Consider the following 17078-nt stretch of genomic DNA (forward strand, 5'->3'; position numbering starts at 1 on the left):
CAGCCAGCAGTTCCCTCAACTCACAGAACACTCCCCAAAAGCCGTGCACTCCCTCTCCCTCAGCAATGTATGAGGGCGGCTTGCTGCCATCCCATTGTACAGGAGAGGTCAGGGATTGGCCAGGGCCACTCAGCCAGACCCATACCCTCATCTCACCAGAGGCTTGCTTGAGTCCTTGCAGCCCCTAAAATGCCCCAATATTGGGGGAGGGGATCTTGGACAGTAACGGGCTGAGCAGAGTACATGTGCTGGGATGAAGAATCAAGGAGGGTTACTGCAGCCACAGCAAGGGGGTGCATTCCAGATCCCTCCAGACTTGGTCCCTACTCTTGCCTGCCTCCTGAGGCCACCCCAGTGATCTGGATTAGTCACTTCTGGTGGCTTGGGCTTCCTCATCTGTGAACCAGACACAGTAATAGGGCGTCCCTAGATCTGGTGAGTTCTGGTCTGGATCGTGTGAGGTATGGGTACGGTGGGCTATCTGGATACTTGTGTAACAGCGAGGTGGGTGGGGCGCCGTGCTGGATCTGGGGATCTGGCGCAGGGGGAGTGGGGGCGGGCTCTGTGCACGGGCGACGCCAGCTGGCTAGGCAAGCACAGCACGCAGAGCGGCGGCAGCGGTGACAGCAGGTAAGTCTCTGCGAGTCCTACAGGGGCGTACTGGGGCCTGAAAGGAGGCAAAGACTTGGATATCCGGGTGGAACTGGCTCTAGGGGCAGCAGCGGAGGCGGTAGCCTATCGGGGCGGGGTGGGGGGGGGGGCAGAGAAAGAAGCTTTGGCTTCTGGGGCAGAGCCCCACCTCCGGGCCTGTGCGTCTGTCCCCAAGTCTCACGGGGCCAGGGAGGGAGCGGGGGGTGGAGGTAGTGGTGAGTGCCAATGTCTGAGGCCAGATGGCCGCCTGGTCCCCGCCCAGGGCAGCAGGGCCGCTCCTGTTCCGGGGCCTGGAGGCCTGGAGACCTGCCCAGCTCCCGGGAAGCCTGGGACTTCCACCTTGCTCTTGGATGCCAGACCAAGGAGAGTTTCCCAACCACACTTCCTGGAGCTGCACCCTTTCCACCTTCAGACCCACCCCCACCCCTGGCCCCCCAAGCACACCCAGGTCCAGCTGCAAGAGGTTCCTTCACCTGCCCAGAGGCTTCCCTGTGACCTCCTGCCCACATCTGACTCATCCCAACCCTCAGGCAAGCTAGCTATGCAGGTGTTCGGTCCGGGTGTGTGTGTGTGTGTGTGGGGGGGTGATGGATGGACAGAGCAGACTGAAGCTTGGCCCGAACGTAACTGGGCAGCCTGTCATTCCCCTCTTGCCCTGGTAGGTGCCGGCAGCTGGCTTGGTGCTCCTCTTATCTGCCCATCATGGTCAGGGGGCTACCCAGCACTGCCAGCCTGGTGCACTTCTGCCAGAAGCTGAACCGACTGAAGCCACTGGAGGAGTCCACCATGGAGACATCACTGCGGCGCTGCCTGTCCACGCTGGACCTGACCCTGCTGGGCGTGGGTGGCATGGTAGGCTCAGGCCTCTATGTGCTCACAGGCACTGTGGCAAAGCAGATGGCTGGCCCTGCGGTGCTCTTGTCCTTCGCTGTGGCTGCCGTGGCTTCCTTGCTGTCAGCTCTGTGCTATGCAGAGTTTGGGGCACGGCTGCCACGTACGGGCTCTGCCTACCTGTTCACCTATGTGTCCATGGGTGAGCTGTGGGCCTTCCTCATCGGCTGGAATGTGCTCCTCGAGTACCTCATTGGTGGTGCAGCCGTGGCCCGTGCCTGGAGTGGCTACCTGGATGCCATGTTCAACCACCGCATCCACAACTTCACCGAGGCCTATGTTGGAACCTGGCAGGTGCCCTTGCTGGCCCACTACCCAGACTTCCTGGCTGCTGGCATTATAATTTTGGCCTCTGTCTTCATCTCCTGCGGAGCCCGAGTTTCCTCCTGGCTCAACCACACCTTCTCTGTTGTCAGCCTCGTCATCATCCTCTTTATCATCATCCTGGGATTTATCCTGGCCCGCCCGCACAACTGGAGTGCTGAGGAGGGTGGCTTTGCACCTTTTGGCTTCTCTGGCATCATGGCTGGCACCGCCACCTGCTTCTATGCCTTTGTGGGCTTTGATGTCATTGCTGCCTCCAGTGAGGAGGCCAGAAACCCAAAGCAAGCTGTGCCTGTAGCCATTACCATCTCACTTGGCCTGGCAGCTGGCGCCTACATTCTTGTCTCCACCGTGCTCACCCTCATGGTGCCTTGGCACAGCCTGGACCCTGACTCCGCACTCGCTGATGCCTTCTACCGGCGGGGATATAGCTGGGCTGGCTTCATTGTGGCAGCTGGCTCCATCTGCGGTAAGGGGCCATTCAGGCACGGTGGAAGTGACCGGGGCAGTGGGGCCCTGCCCTAAGCTTCCCAGGGATCACATCTCCATCTGGGTCTGTTACTGGTTGCATATTGGGCCCAGGAAGGTGCTAATTATTAGACTCTCCACCTAGGCTTGTTGAGAGGGATCTACCCACTGTCCCCTCCTAATTGTATGTTAGATATTGGTTCTGAGCATGTGCTTCCAGGTCCTTTCCTGGGAGAAGGACTTAGCCCTCATCAGATTCTCTGATGGACCTGTCACCTAAACTAAGGTGTCCCATTTCTGGTGGGGGTGGGGGGTGAGGAGTAAGCCCTCAGGCTCACCTTGAGATCCCAGACAAACGCATGCCCGTGCTCCCAAGGGGTTGGGCATGCCCTGGGTTGCAGCAGAGGCCCCTGGTAGGCCTGTCACCATGCTGACCAGTCCCCCACCCTCTGCCACAGCCATGAACACTGTCCTGCTCAGCAGTCTCTTCTCCCTGCCACGCATCGTCTATGCCATGGCCGTCGATGGGCTCTTCTTCCAGGTGTTTGCCCGAGTGCACCCCCGGACGCAGGTGCCCATGGCCGGCATCCTTGTGTTCGGGGGCCTCATGACTTGCCTGGCACTGCTGCTGGATCTGGAGGCACTGGTCCAGTTCCTGTCCATTGGCACACTGCTGGCCTACACCTTTGTGGCCACCAGCATTATTGTGCTACGCTTCCAGAGGGCCCCTCCGTCCAGTTCCTCAGGCCCAGCCAGCACTGACCCCAGCGTCAAAGAGTACCATTCTTTCTCGGACCACATACAGCTGGTGGGCACCGAGCAGGCCTTAGCCCCCGAGCCTGGGCAGCTGCGGCCAGCCCTAAGGCCCTACCTGGGCTTTCTAGGTAGGTACAGCCCTGGAGCTGCTGTGGCTTGGGCCCTCGGCATCCTGGTGGCCTCGGCCATCACCCTGGCCTGTGTACTGGTCTTCGGGGACTCAGGCCTGCACCTCCCATACGGGGGCTACATCCTGCTGCTCCTGCTCAGCTCTGTCATGTTTCTGTTCAGCCTCCTCATCCTGGGGGCCCACCAGCAACGGCGCCAGCAAGACACCTTCCAGGTACCTTCCCCAGCCAATCCCCACTGGCCGTCAGCCAAGCTAGCTCTCTTTGCCCCTTCCTCCTCTACTGTAGCAGGATGAATCAGGGCTCACAGGGTTGGGGAGGCCAGTATGCCCATCTCCCTCCTTTCTGCATGGCAAGTGGGCGCTTGTTTCCAGAATCTCCAGAGGTGGAGAACGGCTCTGTGGACTCTTGAGGAATCAGGCCCTGAGCCAGCAGACCTTCTCTGCAGCCCGGCCCAGCCCTGCTCTTCCCCCTCAGATCCCCATGGTGCCCCTGACTCCAGCCCTGAGTATCCTCCTCAACATCTGCCTCATGCTGAAGCTAAGCTACCTGACTTGGCTGCGCTTCTCCATCTGGCTGCTGATCGGTGAGTGGGGGCCAGGCTTGGGGCCCTGGGCGGGCTGCAGGAAGAAGGCAAGGAGGGCAAGCAGGGCCGGGACCTGCCCTTCAGTCTCCCACAACTCCTGCAGGGCTCGCCGTGTATTTTGGCTATGGCATCTGGCACAGCAAAGAGAATCAGCGGGAGTTGCCAGAGCTGACCACCACACGCTACGTGGTGTTCCCCAGCACCAACCTGGAGGAGACGGTACAGACTGTGCAGCCCCCCAGCCAGCTGCCCTCCCAGGAGCCCAGCCCCACGGAGTAGCCCACCAGTCCGTGAATCGAGCTGGAGGCCTGCCCATGCTTGCTCTGCCCTCACCCCACCTCCTCAGGAGCCCTGAGGAGCTGGGAGTCTCTTCTGTCTGAGCCAGCTCAGGTTTGCAGGCCTGCCCATGCTGAGGGGTCCCCCAGACCTTAAAGCCTTAGCCCAAGTGCCTAGCTTTGGGTTTTGGGGAGTGGGCCGTGGCCAGTGCTGGTGTGGGGAACATTTTGCCCAGAGCCTTACTGTTCATGAACAACTCCAGTTACTTGGGCAGGTGGGGTGGGTTAGGGTGGGTGGGGAGGAAGCCCGCAACCCCAGATAGCCATAATAATAACCTCTTGGCCAGCCACATGGCCTGCTGCTGTGTCCACCATTGCATTCTTTGTGTCACTGAGTCCTCTCCTGCCCCCAGGAACCAGGTGATTGTCCCCAATCCATAGCAAAGATGCCAAGATTTGGCAAGAGGCGGGCACCAGCTGTGGTCAGGGACACCACTGAGCCTGAGTCCTGGGGTCCTGCCCGCAGGGTGGTGCCCTTTGCCGAGCTCAGAGGGAAGCTGCATATACCCCCGCACACACCATGAGAGGAGGGATCCATGAAAAGGGCAGAGTCAGGCTCCCCTGCACAGGCTCTCCTGCACAGGCTCCCCACATGTCCCCTGGTTGGGGGGCAGATCCAGAGAGCAGAGCCTGGGTCCCTAAAAGGCCACCTAGAGAGGGCGGTGGAGTTCCAGGCCCCTCTTGGGTTCCCAGGGCTTCCAGGAAATGTAGTCCCCAGAGATGTAGAGGTACACTGCATTGGCACACGAGCCTCTTAAGCATGTGCCCACGTGGCCCACATGGCTACCCTGGTAGTTCACACCCACATGCAGACTGAGGCAACAGCTGTTTCCAGCTCAAGCCTGGCCACAGCTCTCCAGCTGTCACAGCTGGCACTCATCCTCTCCCCCCACCTCTTTCCTCAAGGGCTTTGAGAGAAAGGCTACACACGTGTATGATATACGCTCCCTGTATACGGATGCAAAATACCTGGGCCTGTTCCAAGTACCTTTGAGTCCATCCGGTGGCTGTGAGGCTCCAGTCCTTGGGGGGTCGTCAGGCCCTCCCTGCCCCCTCCCACTGCTTTCAACTACCCATTCCTGCATATAAGGACTACACAGGAAGCTGCTGGTTTTGGCAGGCTTTACTCCTTGACTTTCTGCAGCTATGGCAGCTTTCGTTGGGCCCTGAGGACAACCAGGTACACGTGACCCCAACTCCAATAAACACACCTCAGAGCCACGTTCTCTCACCCTGGCTCTTCTGAACCTGCCTCCCCATGGACGTTGCTCTGGGGACTGAGAAGCAGCAGAGACCCTGAGGCTTTGCTGGGGCTCCAGGTGCCTCCCAGATGCTAGTTCAGCCTGAGCGCCAGCCCTGGTCTTCCCCAGCTGGCCTTTGTTGCTCCACCGCCAAACTGCCAGCACACCCCTGGTCACCAGGGACCCATGAGAAAGAAGCCCCTTGCCTCCCTGGGGTGGGTACTCCCAAATCCTTGCCTCTGCCCTGGGAGCAGGAAGGCGTTTGGCTCCTACAGCCCTTGTTCCTCCCCTACTGATATGGGGCTGTGGGGGGTGGGGGATTTCTCCAGCAGGCAGGACTCAGACCCTGAAAGATACCAGGCCAGCCCGCTGGGGGTCTTTGTGTCCTTTGGGACGTGCAGATGCCCTGACAGGTTCTTAGATATAACCTTGGGTAGCAGATGGACAGCTTCCCTAACCCCATGGCTCCAGTGAGCAGGTTCCAGGGCTGGGGGGTTAATGAGGAGGCATATAGAAGATCCCAAAGGATCCAGTGACCACTAACTCAACCTCTTCACCTTCTCCTCCCCATCCCAACCCTCCACACCCCAAGGGCTACTACCAAGAAGGAGCTGATGCTCATAAGCTGGGCAGGTGTGAGACCAAAGGGTGCCTGTGCCCTTGCCTGGGGTGCCAGGGGGTTGGATTATCTTCCTACACACCCCTCATTCCATGGATGAGGCCCAGAGTTGGGTAAGAACCCACCTCAGGCAACCCAACATGGGAGCAGCTGACCCCTCTTGTCAGGCTTCTCTCTACCTTGCTTTAGACTCCAGTTGCACAGACCCCAGCGGGGCACAGCTGAGAGGGAGGGGTTCTACCTAAGATGGGGTGTAGGTAGGGGGAGGAGGGCTGGAGTCCGCCATTGCCAGTGGGAGGGTCAGTGCTGACAGCTGGTGAGTAGGCCACCTCTGAAAACACTGGTGATGGAGGCTGGGAGAGAGTTCTTTAGACCTAGACACAGCAGGAGCCCCACTGGACCATTGCCCTGTCATGTGGGTATCCCAGGGGCTCCCCCTCTCTGTGGCTCCTGTTCTGCTGCAGGTCTCTATACGAAACTGGCTTCTCTGGCTCCCCCAGGCAGCATCCTGCTAGAGCTGGAGTCAGGGGAGAGACAGTCTGTCTGGGAGTGGAAGGGTGGAATTCTCCCCTCCCCCATACCTACTCCTGCTGGGGCTTTGTCCAGGAGGTCCCCAAGGTGGGCCCCCACCCCCACCCCACAACCAGCAGGGAACAGCTACAGGCCTCAGGAACAGGCCAGTGAGTGGGAGACCGGAGCCTCGGCATGGTCACTCTGGTGTCGGTGTCTGGCTCCCAGACTGGGTCCCCTCTAAGACTCCTGGGCAGCCATGCACGGGGGTGCAGAAGCTGGTTCTGTCTGCTCGGGGTTGGTGGTCACCTTCGGAGCCTTTGCCTGCAAATGAGAACATCATATCAGGGCTCTGACCAACATCCTCCAAAGTGTAACAGAACCCAAGGATCTGGACGGGTCCGTGGCTCACCTCCTCATACTTGGTCCTCCAGTAGAAATGGGCTTCTTCGTCCACATACAACAGCAGCAGATCACAGAAGAAGGTGATCTGGGAAAGGCAGGGCAGACCTGTGCCCTGGCCCTCAGCTTGCCCTTCAACCACCTCCCCGGCCCTCGCCACAAGACAACATTATGCACGGGAGAGGAGTGGGGGCGGGGGGTGGGGCTCAGGTATGCACTTGGGCAGGCCTGGGCACGCAGTTGCAACCAAAGGGAGCCCACGTTAGTCAGACTCACCACACCCAGCCAAGCTGCTCCGGTGCCCAGAGTGATGGTCGTGGGGATGAGGCCGAACTTCCCTGCCTGAGACCGACCTGGGCTGAGCCTCTAGAGCTATGACCGTCTCCCCCTCCTACTCCTACCACCCATTGCCTTCACCCAACACCTCCTACCTGCCCAGTGACAAGGATGTCGAAGCGGATCCCATAGAGCTTGAGCAGACTCCGAGCCTCCACACCTGAGGCTTTCCACCAGTGAGTGGCTGTCCTGAGGGTAGGAAAGTCTGGTGGCTTGCTCTGCTGCCACTCCTGGGCTGGGCTGGTCCTCCCAGGCCTCCTTCTTACCCATCCATTGATTCTAAAAACCCCCATCCCCAGCTGTCTCTCCCTGTGCCATTGCTGACGACCCAGGGAAAAGGCAACCTGGGACCTGCCCCGTAGAAGCTCCCTGCCTGCTGAGGGGACAGAGGGGACAGCAGGATCCCTACATAGACACTATTACTGGGGGAGGGGGCAGGTAGGGAGGCAAGATCTGGGCTGTGTGAGTCCAAAGGGCGAGGGGGAACTCGCTACCCCTAGAAACTGGGTGGGAAAGGCTTTCTACAAGGGATACTTTGAGGCTGGTCTTCCAGGGGTCAGGAAGGAGTGTTCTAGACAGAGAAAGTAGGACAGGTAAGAGCACAGAGGTGCAGGAAGCAGAATGTGGGTAGGGAGCCAGCCCCTCATCATTGCAAAGGGCCGGGGAGGTCAAGGAAGCCAGGCCAGGAAAAGCCCAGTGAGCAATGTCAAGGGACATGGTCTCTAGGCCTGGGGGCTGTGTGCGTGTATGTGTGACAATGACCAGGTGACAGGAAGTGACAAGGATTCCCGGCAGGTTCAGGGAGATCTGTTTAGGAGACTCAAAGACATGACAATAAATGCAACACAAGATCCCTGAAAGCATCCTGGATCAGAAAATAAAAAGATAGAGGACTATTATTGGCATGGTTGGAGAAATTTAAATATTCGATTTACTCCGCCAATGTTAAATTTATTGAGTGTGACTGTGGTACCGTGGTCACGTGGGTAAGGTCCTCATTCTCGGGACAGTGTTGAGAGGAAGAGTGTCAGATGTCTGCCACTTACTTTAAAATGCTTCCCTTTGAAATCTATCTAACTATATCCAGCTCGTTCTAGAGAGGGAGAGAGAAAGCAAATGTGGCAAAATGATAAAAAATAAAACCAAAACCAAAAAAACCCTAGTGAACCCAGATAGAGGGTATATGGCTTTGCATTTTTATGTAGGTTTTTGAAATTTTTGAGATAAGACCTAAGGGAAAAGTAAAAAAGAACCCCCCCCCCAGCCGAGGAGGGAGGTGCTAGAAGCAGGGTGGGGTGGGAGAGGGGCTGGCGGGGGGGGGGGGGGGGGTGAGGAGTCCCAGGGAACAGAAGGGGGATGGGATCAGGAGGGAGGCTGGACAGAGCCTGTGCTGGGGGACCAGAGCTTAGAACACCCCTCCTGCCCCTGGGGCCCTCCTCACACACACAATGGAATCTCCAGAGAGCTGGGCCAGGGTGTGGCCAGTCCTGGTTGCCACAGGACAGTGGGGGGACCTGGCTAAGGAACAGCAGGAGGGCAGTAGGGCCGGCACCTGAAGTTGTAGCTCCTCTCCTGCAGCTGGAAGGAGTAGTGGGGCCGACAGTCGGAGCCCCCAGCATCCAGGTCACAATCCCAGTGGACTCGGACGCCCACAGCACCTCCCTGCACACAGCACATTGCTCGCTGCTTCACCAGCACGCAGGCCCTGGGACCCTCTCCCTGAGCCTTCCTGGAACTCTTCCCCCCATGGACCCACCAGCAATGCCAGGTCCTCAAAGACCCCTCCAGCTGCAGCCACGAGATCCCCAATGCGGAACACAGGGCAGTAAGGGCTGTAGCGTGAGTCGTAGCGACAGCGCTTGAAATAAGTGGCGTCCCAGGTGTCTAAGGCATTGGACCTGGGGGTGGGGGTGGGGGATGGGACAGACGGTCAGGTAAGACAGGACACAAGGAGGGTCTGGGGCCAGCAGGACACACCCACACTTACTTGGAGAAGTTGAACTTGCTGAAGGTGACGGTGTTCTTGATGAACAAGGTGAAGTTCTCTGCCTGGACCAGTGGGGGCTTCCTGCTGGTAAAGAAGTGAAGGGCAGACTCCTGGGTTCTGGGGCCTTGTCCTGGAGGTGGGTGGGGGTGGGTGGAGAGACTTACATGGGCACAGTGCCGCTCTCCACAGGGCACCAGCCCTGGATCTCACAGGTCCTGTGGGTCCCGTTGAATTCCACACATTGGCCCGTTTTTATGCCTTGAGAATACAAAACAAACACCAGGCCCTCAAATCTCCACAGGGCCAGGGGATGAGACAGGGCGGGGGGCCACTGACAGGAAGGAGAGATGCAGAGGCACCACCAGGCCTGCCCTCAAGAACCACCCAGGGTCCCAGCCCGGGCCCTGGAGCCCCCACCCAGGGGAGCCCATGGAAGACAGGGCCCACAGTTACCGACCGTGGCTGTGTGTCCCCGTCTCCCCTTCCGGACAGTCCTCATCAGCCCAGCAGTTAGCCAGCGGGATGGAAGGGTGCTGAGGTGGGGAAAGCAAAGTTGCCAAGGGCTCGGGGACTGTTTCCCCTCTGTGACCCAGTCTTGCAGTCTGCAGGGACACAGCCCTCCCTGCCTTAGCTGCATAGAGGTCCCTGAGTTTGGGGGCACATGGCAAAGCTGGAGGGTAAAAATAAAAGGAGGTGGTTGGAGGAGGAAGGTGGCAAGCACCCCCACCCCCCACCCCCCGCCAGATAGGGATGCAGGTGCTGTATTCCAAGGCAGAGCAAGCCTCCTTCCTTCCTGATAGCTCTCTCCTGGCCGGAGGCCCAGATCCTCTGGTCCACCTCAGACAACAGAACAGGGAAGGTGAAGGGACTCTGGGAAGGGCTAGTTCATGCCAGAGTGGAGGGGTGGGGCACGGTGAACAAAGGGCAGGGACCTAGTTGGAGGGGGCTGGGTAGGGAAGTGGCAGGACCACACACACTTGCTGAGGGACCATAGGCTAGTCCCTCCCCTACTTATTCTTCGGTAAAACAGGACACAGTCACAGCGTTCTGGCGATCAGTCAGAAGGGGGGACTAGCAAACTTTCTGGGGGTCCTACACCCCCCCAAAGAGGAAGGCACACTCTCAGACACAGTTCTGCCCCAGGCTGACAGTGAGCACCATTGTCCAGGTTACCTGGCTCAGGAGCAGAAGGAGGAGCGGTGTGCCAGGGTGGCAAGAAGGACTTGGGGACTCCAAGCCAAATGAGACAGTGGGACTGTGTGGGGTTGGGACCGTGATACGTGGGCAGAGGACAGAGTGGGGCCTCCTGTGTCCTGAGTCCGCCCCTCCCCTCCACCCTGGCTGGGCCACCGTCTCCTCCAATCGAACCTCGTGATAACCACCACGGGGCCGCTCTCTGCATCATCTGCCTCATTCATTCAGCAGAGACCATCCCTAGTTCTGCCATGCTTCTGTGATCAAGTTTAGCTCTTTCACAGAGTTCACAGGGCCCCTGAGGTCTTGGGCTACCCCCTTGCCACCCGAATCCAAATCTAGGCTCCAACCCCACTCAGCAGCAGGTGACCCTGGAGGTGCCTCATCTCACATAGCTTGGGGCCTTTGCTCATACAGCTCCCTCTGCCTGGACAGTCTCAAGATCCCACTTGAGCCTTGAGTTCTGTGGGAAACCCTTCCTGAGGCCCTGAGCTGGCAGACATGCCTCCCTGGGTCTGCAGCTGCAGCCTCTGCCCCCATCACGGGACCTGCCACCTTGGCTGGGCTGCCTGTGCAGGAGCTCCTTGAGATAAAAGGGGGTGGAGTCTTGCAAGCCCAGCATCAGGCCTGGCCCCCAAGAGGCTCAGCAGTTGTTTGCTAAAGGCTGTGAGTCTCCAAGGAGCACAGCCAATATGTCGGGAAGGACCGGATGACCAGGACCGCCGAGAACAGCTGGCGGGATCTCTGGTGAGTCTCCAGAAGCCATGTTGTCAGATCTGATTACTTCCCAGCTCCAGTAGTTTCATAGGAAGACCTAGAAGCTGGGACATGAGGCAAATCACACGGATCCAGAAAACACAGAATGATGGCTTCAGGAAATTTTCAGGACAGACTACAACCTGAACATTAATTAGATGTCTTCTGAGCATTTAGAAAATGAAGGACATCGTGTATGTTTGCCGTGTGTAAGCACGTCCTTTGTGCACATGCTTCACATCCTTTGTGGACAGAGCCAACCTAGGACATGTGATGCCTCCAGCAACTGTGGTGGCACCAACAATCAGGACACAGGGGACAGGTGACCACACAGTTACTCTCCAGCCCTGCAAGCAATTAAATGTTAGATGTGATTTAAAAATTTTTTGTTTAAGTTTATTTACTTTGAGAGAGCGAGCAATCAGCGGAGGGGCAGAGAGAGAGGGAGAGAGAGAATCACAAGCAGGCTCCTCACTGTCAGCATGGAGCCCAATGCAGGACTCAAACTCACAAACTGTGAGATCATGATGTGGGCCGAAACCAAGAGTCGTCGATGCTTAACCGACTGAGCCACCCAGGTGTCCCGTGTTAGAGGTGATTTTAAAAAGCTGTTACCATGGAAGTAGGCTTCCAAGGCTATGTCCTGAGTCCCAACTGCTCAAACAAAATCCACAATTGGAGAACCATACACTTAAAAATGGCTAAGATGCGGGGCACCTGGGTGGCTCAGTCAGTTAAGTGTCCGACTCTTGGTTTCAGCTCAGGTCATGGTCTCGAGGTTTGAATTCAAGCCCTACGTTGGGCTCTGAGCTGACAGCATGGAGCCTGTTTGGGATTCTCTCTCTCTCTTTCTCTCTCTCTCTGCCCCTCCCCTGCTTGCTCTCTCTCTCTCTCTCTCTCTCTCTCTCTCAAAAGTAAACAAAAAAAATTTTTTAATGGGTAAGATGGTAAATTTTATGTTACATGTATTTTATCACACACACACACACACACACACACACACAAATTTGAGGGAAAAAAAACCCGTAACTGGAGAGAAGAGCACTGTGCACTGTGACAGATGCTGGATCCATGGGTCACCCTTAGGCAAGGGACAATGGGGAGATTTTAGGTGGAAAACCCGCAATTCTGGATGAGAAATAGACAAGAATAGGGTGAGCGACTCTGGTGTGACCACAGTTGTAAAAAATGCCCGGGACACCTGAGTGGCTCAGTCGGTTAAGTGTCTGAGTGGAGCTCAGGTCATGAACTCGCGGTCCGTGAGTTCAAGCCCCGCATCGGGCTCTGTGCTGACAGCTCAGAGCCTGGAGCCTGCTTCAGATTCTGTGTCTCCTTCTCTCTCTGCCCCTCCCCCACTCGCACTCTGTCTTTCTCTCTCTCTCAAAAATAAATAAAACGTTAAAAAAAATTTTTTTAATGCCCAGAGATCATAAGTGACCCGGAGGTCGGCATAAGCTGGTGTTTTCGTGTTTGCCCACAAAAATGGAAGCTGACTTGGGACACATTAATAGAGTCTGTGCATACAAGAGAGGAAGGGCTCTATTAGAGCTCACCTGAGTCTTATACCCAGTTCTGACAAACTGGAAGGTGCCCAGAGGTGGGACCAGGAAGGGAAGGGGCCTGGATATCTCACAGGGGGCTACAGTGGAAGACTCCAGAAGACTGCTTGGAGAACCAGAGACTGGGCGGCCTTGAACATGTGACTCTACCTTACTGAGATTCTCATCTTAAATGGGATCATAGTAATTCCTTTTTTAAAATTTTTTGTAAATGCTTATTTATTTTTGAGAGAGAGAGACAGAGACAGAGACAGAGACATACACACGCAGAGTGTGAACGGGGGAGAGGCAGAGAGGGAGACACAGGATCTGAAGCAGGCTCCAGGCTCTGAGCTGTCAGCACAGAGCCTGACGTGGGGCTCGAACTCACAAACTGTGAGATCATAACCTGAGCCGAAGTAGGACGCTTAACGGAGTGAGCCATCCAGGTGCTCCTGGATCATTAGTGATTCCTACCAGGCAAGGTATTTGTGAAGACTAAATGGAATGATTCACTAAAAGGTTTTCGCTCAGTGCCTGGGATACAGTAGCATATATATACTAAGCCCTCAGTTACCTGGGAAGGCGAGAGGAGGACATGGCTGGTGACCCAGGTCTGGCAGAGGAACTAGGGACCTGCTGGGAAGCTCCTGAGCAACCTTACCTCTGGACATCTGTCCTGAACTTGTTCTGGCGTCACAAGAAAATTGGTCACCAAGAAGAACACATTCTCTCCCTAGAAAGCAAGTGTCAGAGTCAGTCTCTGCTTCCCTCTCCAAAAGAGAGAGGCCAGAAGCTGGCAGCTTGGCTTGTGGGGAAAGGGGTCCTGGCCCCATCAAGTCATCAACTCTGCCCCAGGAGAGCGCCTCCAGTGAGGCAAGTTGAAATAGAGAAGAGAGGCCAGCTGGGTTTCTGGCCTTTTCTAAGCCCACAGCTGCCTCTTTGAGACAAGTGTATCTTCCATGTTTGTATTCATTCCTTCAACCAGAATTTTCCAATTGCCTCCTGCTTCCAGGCACTGAAGATCCAGAGCTGAGTTGGACCAGGAGCCTGCCCAGGCTAGTGGGGAGGCGGGCCCCTCGTTGCACACATGGTCAGGGGCCAGTGGAGCAGGCGGTGAACTCTGCCTGGGCAAACGGTGGCTAAGGACAGGCAGGGTGGCTGGCATCCAAGCGCCGTGTGTGTGAGTTCTGAAAGTTTGGGGCAATGCACACCCAGGAAAGAGAGAAGGCAGCAGGTGTGACAGCGGTCATGATCTGGAGGGACTCGGTGGCCACCACTATGGAAAGGAAGTCTCCCCAGGGTGGAAACAAGGGTTATCAAGCTCTGACTGATAACATATAGGATAGCGCAGGCTGGCTGCTGGGTAGAGTGCATCCGGGGACCCACTACCCACTAGAAGGTCACGGCCTCATACAGGTATGACACAGGCAGCAGTGAAAACTACTAGGAGATGGGATGGTCAGAGGGAGGGACAGGTCCAGCTTTGGCCCTCATTGGATGAAGAGAGGCCACACTGGGAGAGGGAGATGATTTTTCTATGGACGTGGTGGGTGTGTACCCAGGAGGCAGCTGTGCTAGAGGCAGGTGGTCACTGGGGTTACGGTTTTGGCATTGGCAGGATAAAGGTAGAAACTGAGGCTGTGGGCAATCTGGGTAAAGGGAGGAGCCAGAAATGCCTCGTGGGAGGGCCAGAGGAGGAGTGTCCCAGGTCAGGGAGGAGAGCATTCAGGAAGCTCAAGGCCCTGGTTCCCCAAGCTTCTCCTGCCCCACCCTCAAGCTCAAGCCTTGAGTTCCTAAACTTTCCACTCTTCTAAGCACAGCCTCTGTAAAGGCTGTCCCTCTGGCCTGGCTTCCTGGTCTGTCCCCTTGTCCTCCTAGACACGCCTTACACATCCCAGAAAGCCCTATCCAGGCACCACTCCTCTGTAAGGCTCTTCCCAAGCCCGGCCCTATGACGGTGCCAGCACCCTGCTCTGGCATCACATGCCTCTCTCACACACATTCTCTGCAAGGGTGGTATCAGAGGTGTCACTGCCTAGCGGCAGAACCACGGCACCTACCTGTGGTGGCTTCACGAAGTCTGCCACATCCCACAGTCGGTTACCCAGCTCCTCGATCTGGGTCACAGAAACCCCTTTGAGTTTGGTGATGACGGAAATCTGGGGGTCCAGGTCTCGCTCCTGGTAGCCTTTTTTGGCGAGGAGAGCCCACCTTAGGAAGAATTGATGGGCAGTGTGGCACGTCCCAGGCCCATGGTAAGCAAGTGGGACCCACCCACCCTCTCAGCCTCTCTCCTCATACACCCTGCAGGCTCCCAACCCAGGATTCAGGGCCCCTAGCTCCCCTCCAGCCTCATTTTCCACCCCAAACACCCTGCACAGATCAGAAGCTCCAACCATGATCAGAGAGCCAGTGCCTTTCATGGCACCCATGGGCTTGGAGATGCCCATCACCTCTCCTCCTTCACCAGCCAACATCCTCCTCCTGTCCTGGCTAGGCCCAACTCCTCCTTAAAGTCTCCCCCGACCCAGCTAAAATTGGTGGTCTCTATCGGGGACCTTAGTGCTGCAGCTCTCCCAGACATCAGGAGCTACTTCCTACCCCACCAGGGGCCTCCTGGGTATGGGTGGGGGCCCATCTTGCTCTGTGTGCAGAGCTCAATATGGGCCTGGCAACAAGGCACAGGAGAGGAGGCAGGTGGACACACAGGAAGGAGTACACAAGCACACAGCTTGCTCTCGTATCCACTGACCTCCAGACAGACAAAGATCCTCCCTTCTGCCTACTTCCTCCCCTGTTCCCACCTGCTCCCCTCTGCTACCACCAGCTCAGCCCCTGAAGAGTCAAACCCTCAACCCTCAGCCCAGGACTAAGAGACATTATCCCTCCAGCCAGTGTGGCCCAGGAGCCATTCTCTTACCCCACCACGTAGGCCATGACCCCGAGCTGCAGCAACCTCTGCAGGGCGCCCACCCGCCAGTTCCTGGTTATCACATACTTCTCCGTTTTGTAATCCAGAAGCCCCGAGCCCGCCAGGGCCCCCGGGGAGCCCATGCTTCCAGCTCCTGCTGTCTGCTGGGGCACATGAGTCAGCACAGCAGCTGGAGCCACAGCTGAATAGGAGGTAAAGCAGGCGTCCAAGCCGGCGAGCCAGCAGCTATTAAAGGGACACTTCCACTGGGGACAGGTTCCAGCCTCCACCCCTCAGCCCTGGGTTTAATCCCAACCACCAGCTGCCCAGGTCCTGCCACCCTCTCCCTCTGCAGGGGCCCAGGGCCAGGCAGAGAGGAGCAGCCCCTGCAACCTGCCCTCTGGCCTCACTTCCTTGGGGGAGGGAAGGAGGAGGAAATGACAAGTGTCATAGGTACTGTGAGAGGGCAGCATGAGGACTGCAGGAGCCCAGAGGAGGGGTCAAGAAAAACTTCAGGAAAGGGGCGCCTGGGTGGCTTAGTCGGTTAAGCGTCCGGCTTGGGCTCAGGTCATGATCTTGTGGTTTGTGAGTTCAAGCCCCGCGTCGGGCTCTGTGCTGACAGCTCAGAGCCTGGAACCTGCTTCAGATTCTGTGTCTCCCTCTTTCTCTGCCCCTCCCCTGCTCACGCTGTCTCTCTCTGTCTCTCCAAAATAAGTAAACGTCAAAACAATTAATAAAAGAAAAAAAGAAAGGAAGAAAAACTTCAGGAAAAAGTGATCTCTGAAGTGACGCTTGCAGATTCTGAAGTTCAACAAGGAAACTTGGAGAGGAATGTTCCTGGTGGAGGAAATAGCATATGAGACGCTAGAGCATGAGAGAGAACTGGCAGCCATACGGTGAGAGCGTGACTCTGGCTCCAGAGAGGAGGGTGATGGGGCTTTGCAAGGCTCCCCAGGCTTTCTCGTGCCGTGCGCCCGCAGAGCGCAGGGACTAAGGCACAGACTCTGGAGTCAGCCACGTTCCCCAGTCCGTGGAAGGCGGGGAAGGGGGACCGATGCTGAAACCGTGGAGCACTCTCTCATCCGCTCAGCTTGTCAGCAGGCTAAAGGTCTACCCAGGCCAGCGACGGTTTCTATAGCAACTCACAACACCTGGGTTGCCCAGACGACGGCTGCCGGGAGGGGAGCGTTCCTATTGGCTGCAGCGGACGCCTGTTCGCTGCACGGCATATCCAATTGGTCGGCGCAGCCGGAGGGTCCGCCCACATCCCCGGGGAAGGGCTCGAGTTGCTGTGCGGTGCAGTCTCCGCCTCATTGCTGCCACTGAGAAATGGGCGTAACTATGAGGGGTCCCTACAAGAGGCCTGGGGAGAATGAAGGCGAGGAGGAGGAGGAGGAGGAGGAGGAGGAGGAGGAGGAGGAGGAGGAGGAGGAGGCGGCGGC

General features: G+C 57.2%; 2 protein-coding genes across 3 annotated transcripts; one reads left to right on the forward strand and one right to left on the reverse strand.

Moving 5' to 3' along the window:
- Nucleotides 1–561: 561 nt before the first annotated feature.
- Nucleotides 562–5208, forward strand: SLC7A4 (solute carrier family 7 member 4). 2 transcript variants are annotated; one of them, XM_019435654.2, is made up of 5 exons: nt 562–630; nt 1314–2335; nt 2793–3433; nt 3696–3804; nt 3908–5208. In XM_019435654.2, the coding sequence occupies exons 2-5, from the start codon at nt 1354–1356 to the stop codon at nt 4081–4083; spliced, it is 1908 nt and encodes a 635-aa protein (XP_019291199.2). In that variant the 5' UTR covers nt 562–630; nt 1314–1353; the 3' UTR covers nt 4084–5208. The 2 variants fall into 2 exon arrangements, with proteins under 2 accessions (XP_019291199.2, XP_019291200.2); XM_019435655.2 differs by having other exon boundaries at nt 2793–3218.
- A 36-nt stretch (nt 5209–5244) lies between these two features.
- On the reverse strand, nt 5245–16950 carry P2RX6 (purinergic receptor P2X 6). The gene is made up of 13 exons (XM_053902901.1): nt 16861–16950; nt 15646–15920; nt 14786–14936; nt 13387–13458; nt 9692–9767; nt 9399–9492; nt 9235–9315; nt 9004–9145; nt 8800–8909; nt 7343–7436; nt 7188–7253; nt 6922–6999; nt 5245–6833 (listed from the first exon to the last, which is right to left on the reverse strand). Exons 1-13 carry the CDS (start codon nt 16948–16950, stop codon nt 6750–6752), a joined length of 1413 nt encoding a protein of 470 aa, XP_053758876.1. The 3' UTR covers nt 5245–6749.
- Nucleotides 16951–17078: the final 128 nt, after the last annotated feature.

The sequence above is a fragment of the Panthera pardus genome, unplaced genomic scaffold (assembly GCF_024362965.1).
Source record: "Panthera pardus isolate Hobbes unplaced genomic scaffold, ASM2436296v1 HiC_scaffold_15, whole genome shotgun sequence".
NCBI lineage: Eukaryota > Metazoa > Chordata > Mammalia > Carnivora > Felidae > Panthera > Panthera pardus.

Coding starts and splice junctions, on each gene's coding strand:
- SLC7A4 (XM_019435654.2), top strand. CDS start 1,354: ATGGTCAGGGGGCTACCCAGCACTGCCAGCCTGGTGCACTTCTGCCAG. Junction 2,336..2,792: donor GGCAGCTGGCTCCATCTGCG/GTAAGGGGCCAT, acceptor CCTCTGCCACAG/CCATGAACACTGTCCTGCTC. Junction 3,805..3,907: donor CTCCATCTGGCTGCTGATCG/GTGAGTGGGGGC, acceptor CAACTCCTGCAG/GGCTCGCCGTGTATTTTGGC.
- P2RX6 (XM_053902901.1), bottom strand. CDS start 16,950: ATGAGGCGGAGACTGCACCGCACAGCAACTCGAGCCCTTCCCCGGGGA. Junction 7,254..7,342: donor ACATCCTTGTCACTGGGCAG/GTAGGAGGTGTT, acceptor GGTCGGTCTCAG/GCAGGGAAGTTCGGCCTCAT. Junction 7,000..7,187: donor GAGCAGCTTGGCTGGGTGTG/GTGAGTCTGACT, acceptor TGCCTTTCCCAG/ATCACCTTCTTCTGTGATCT.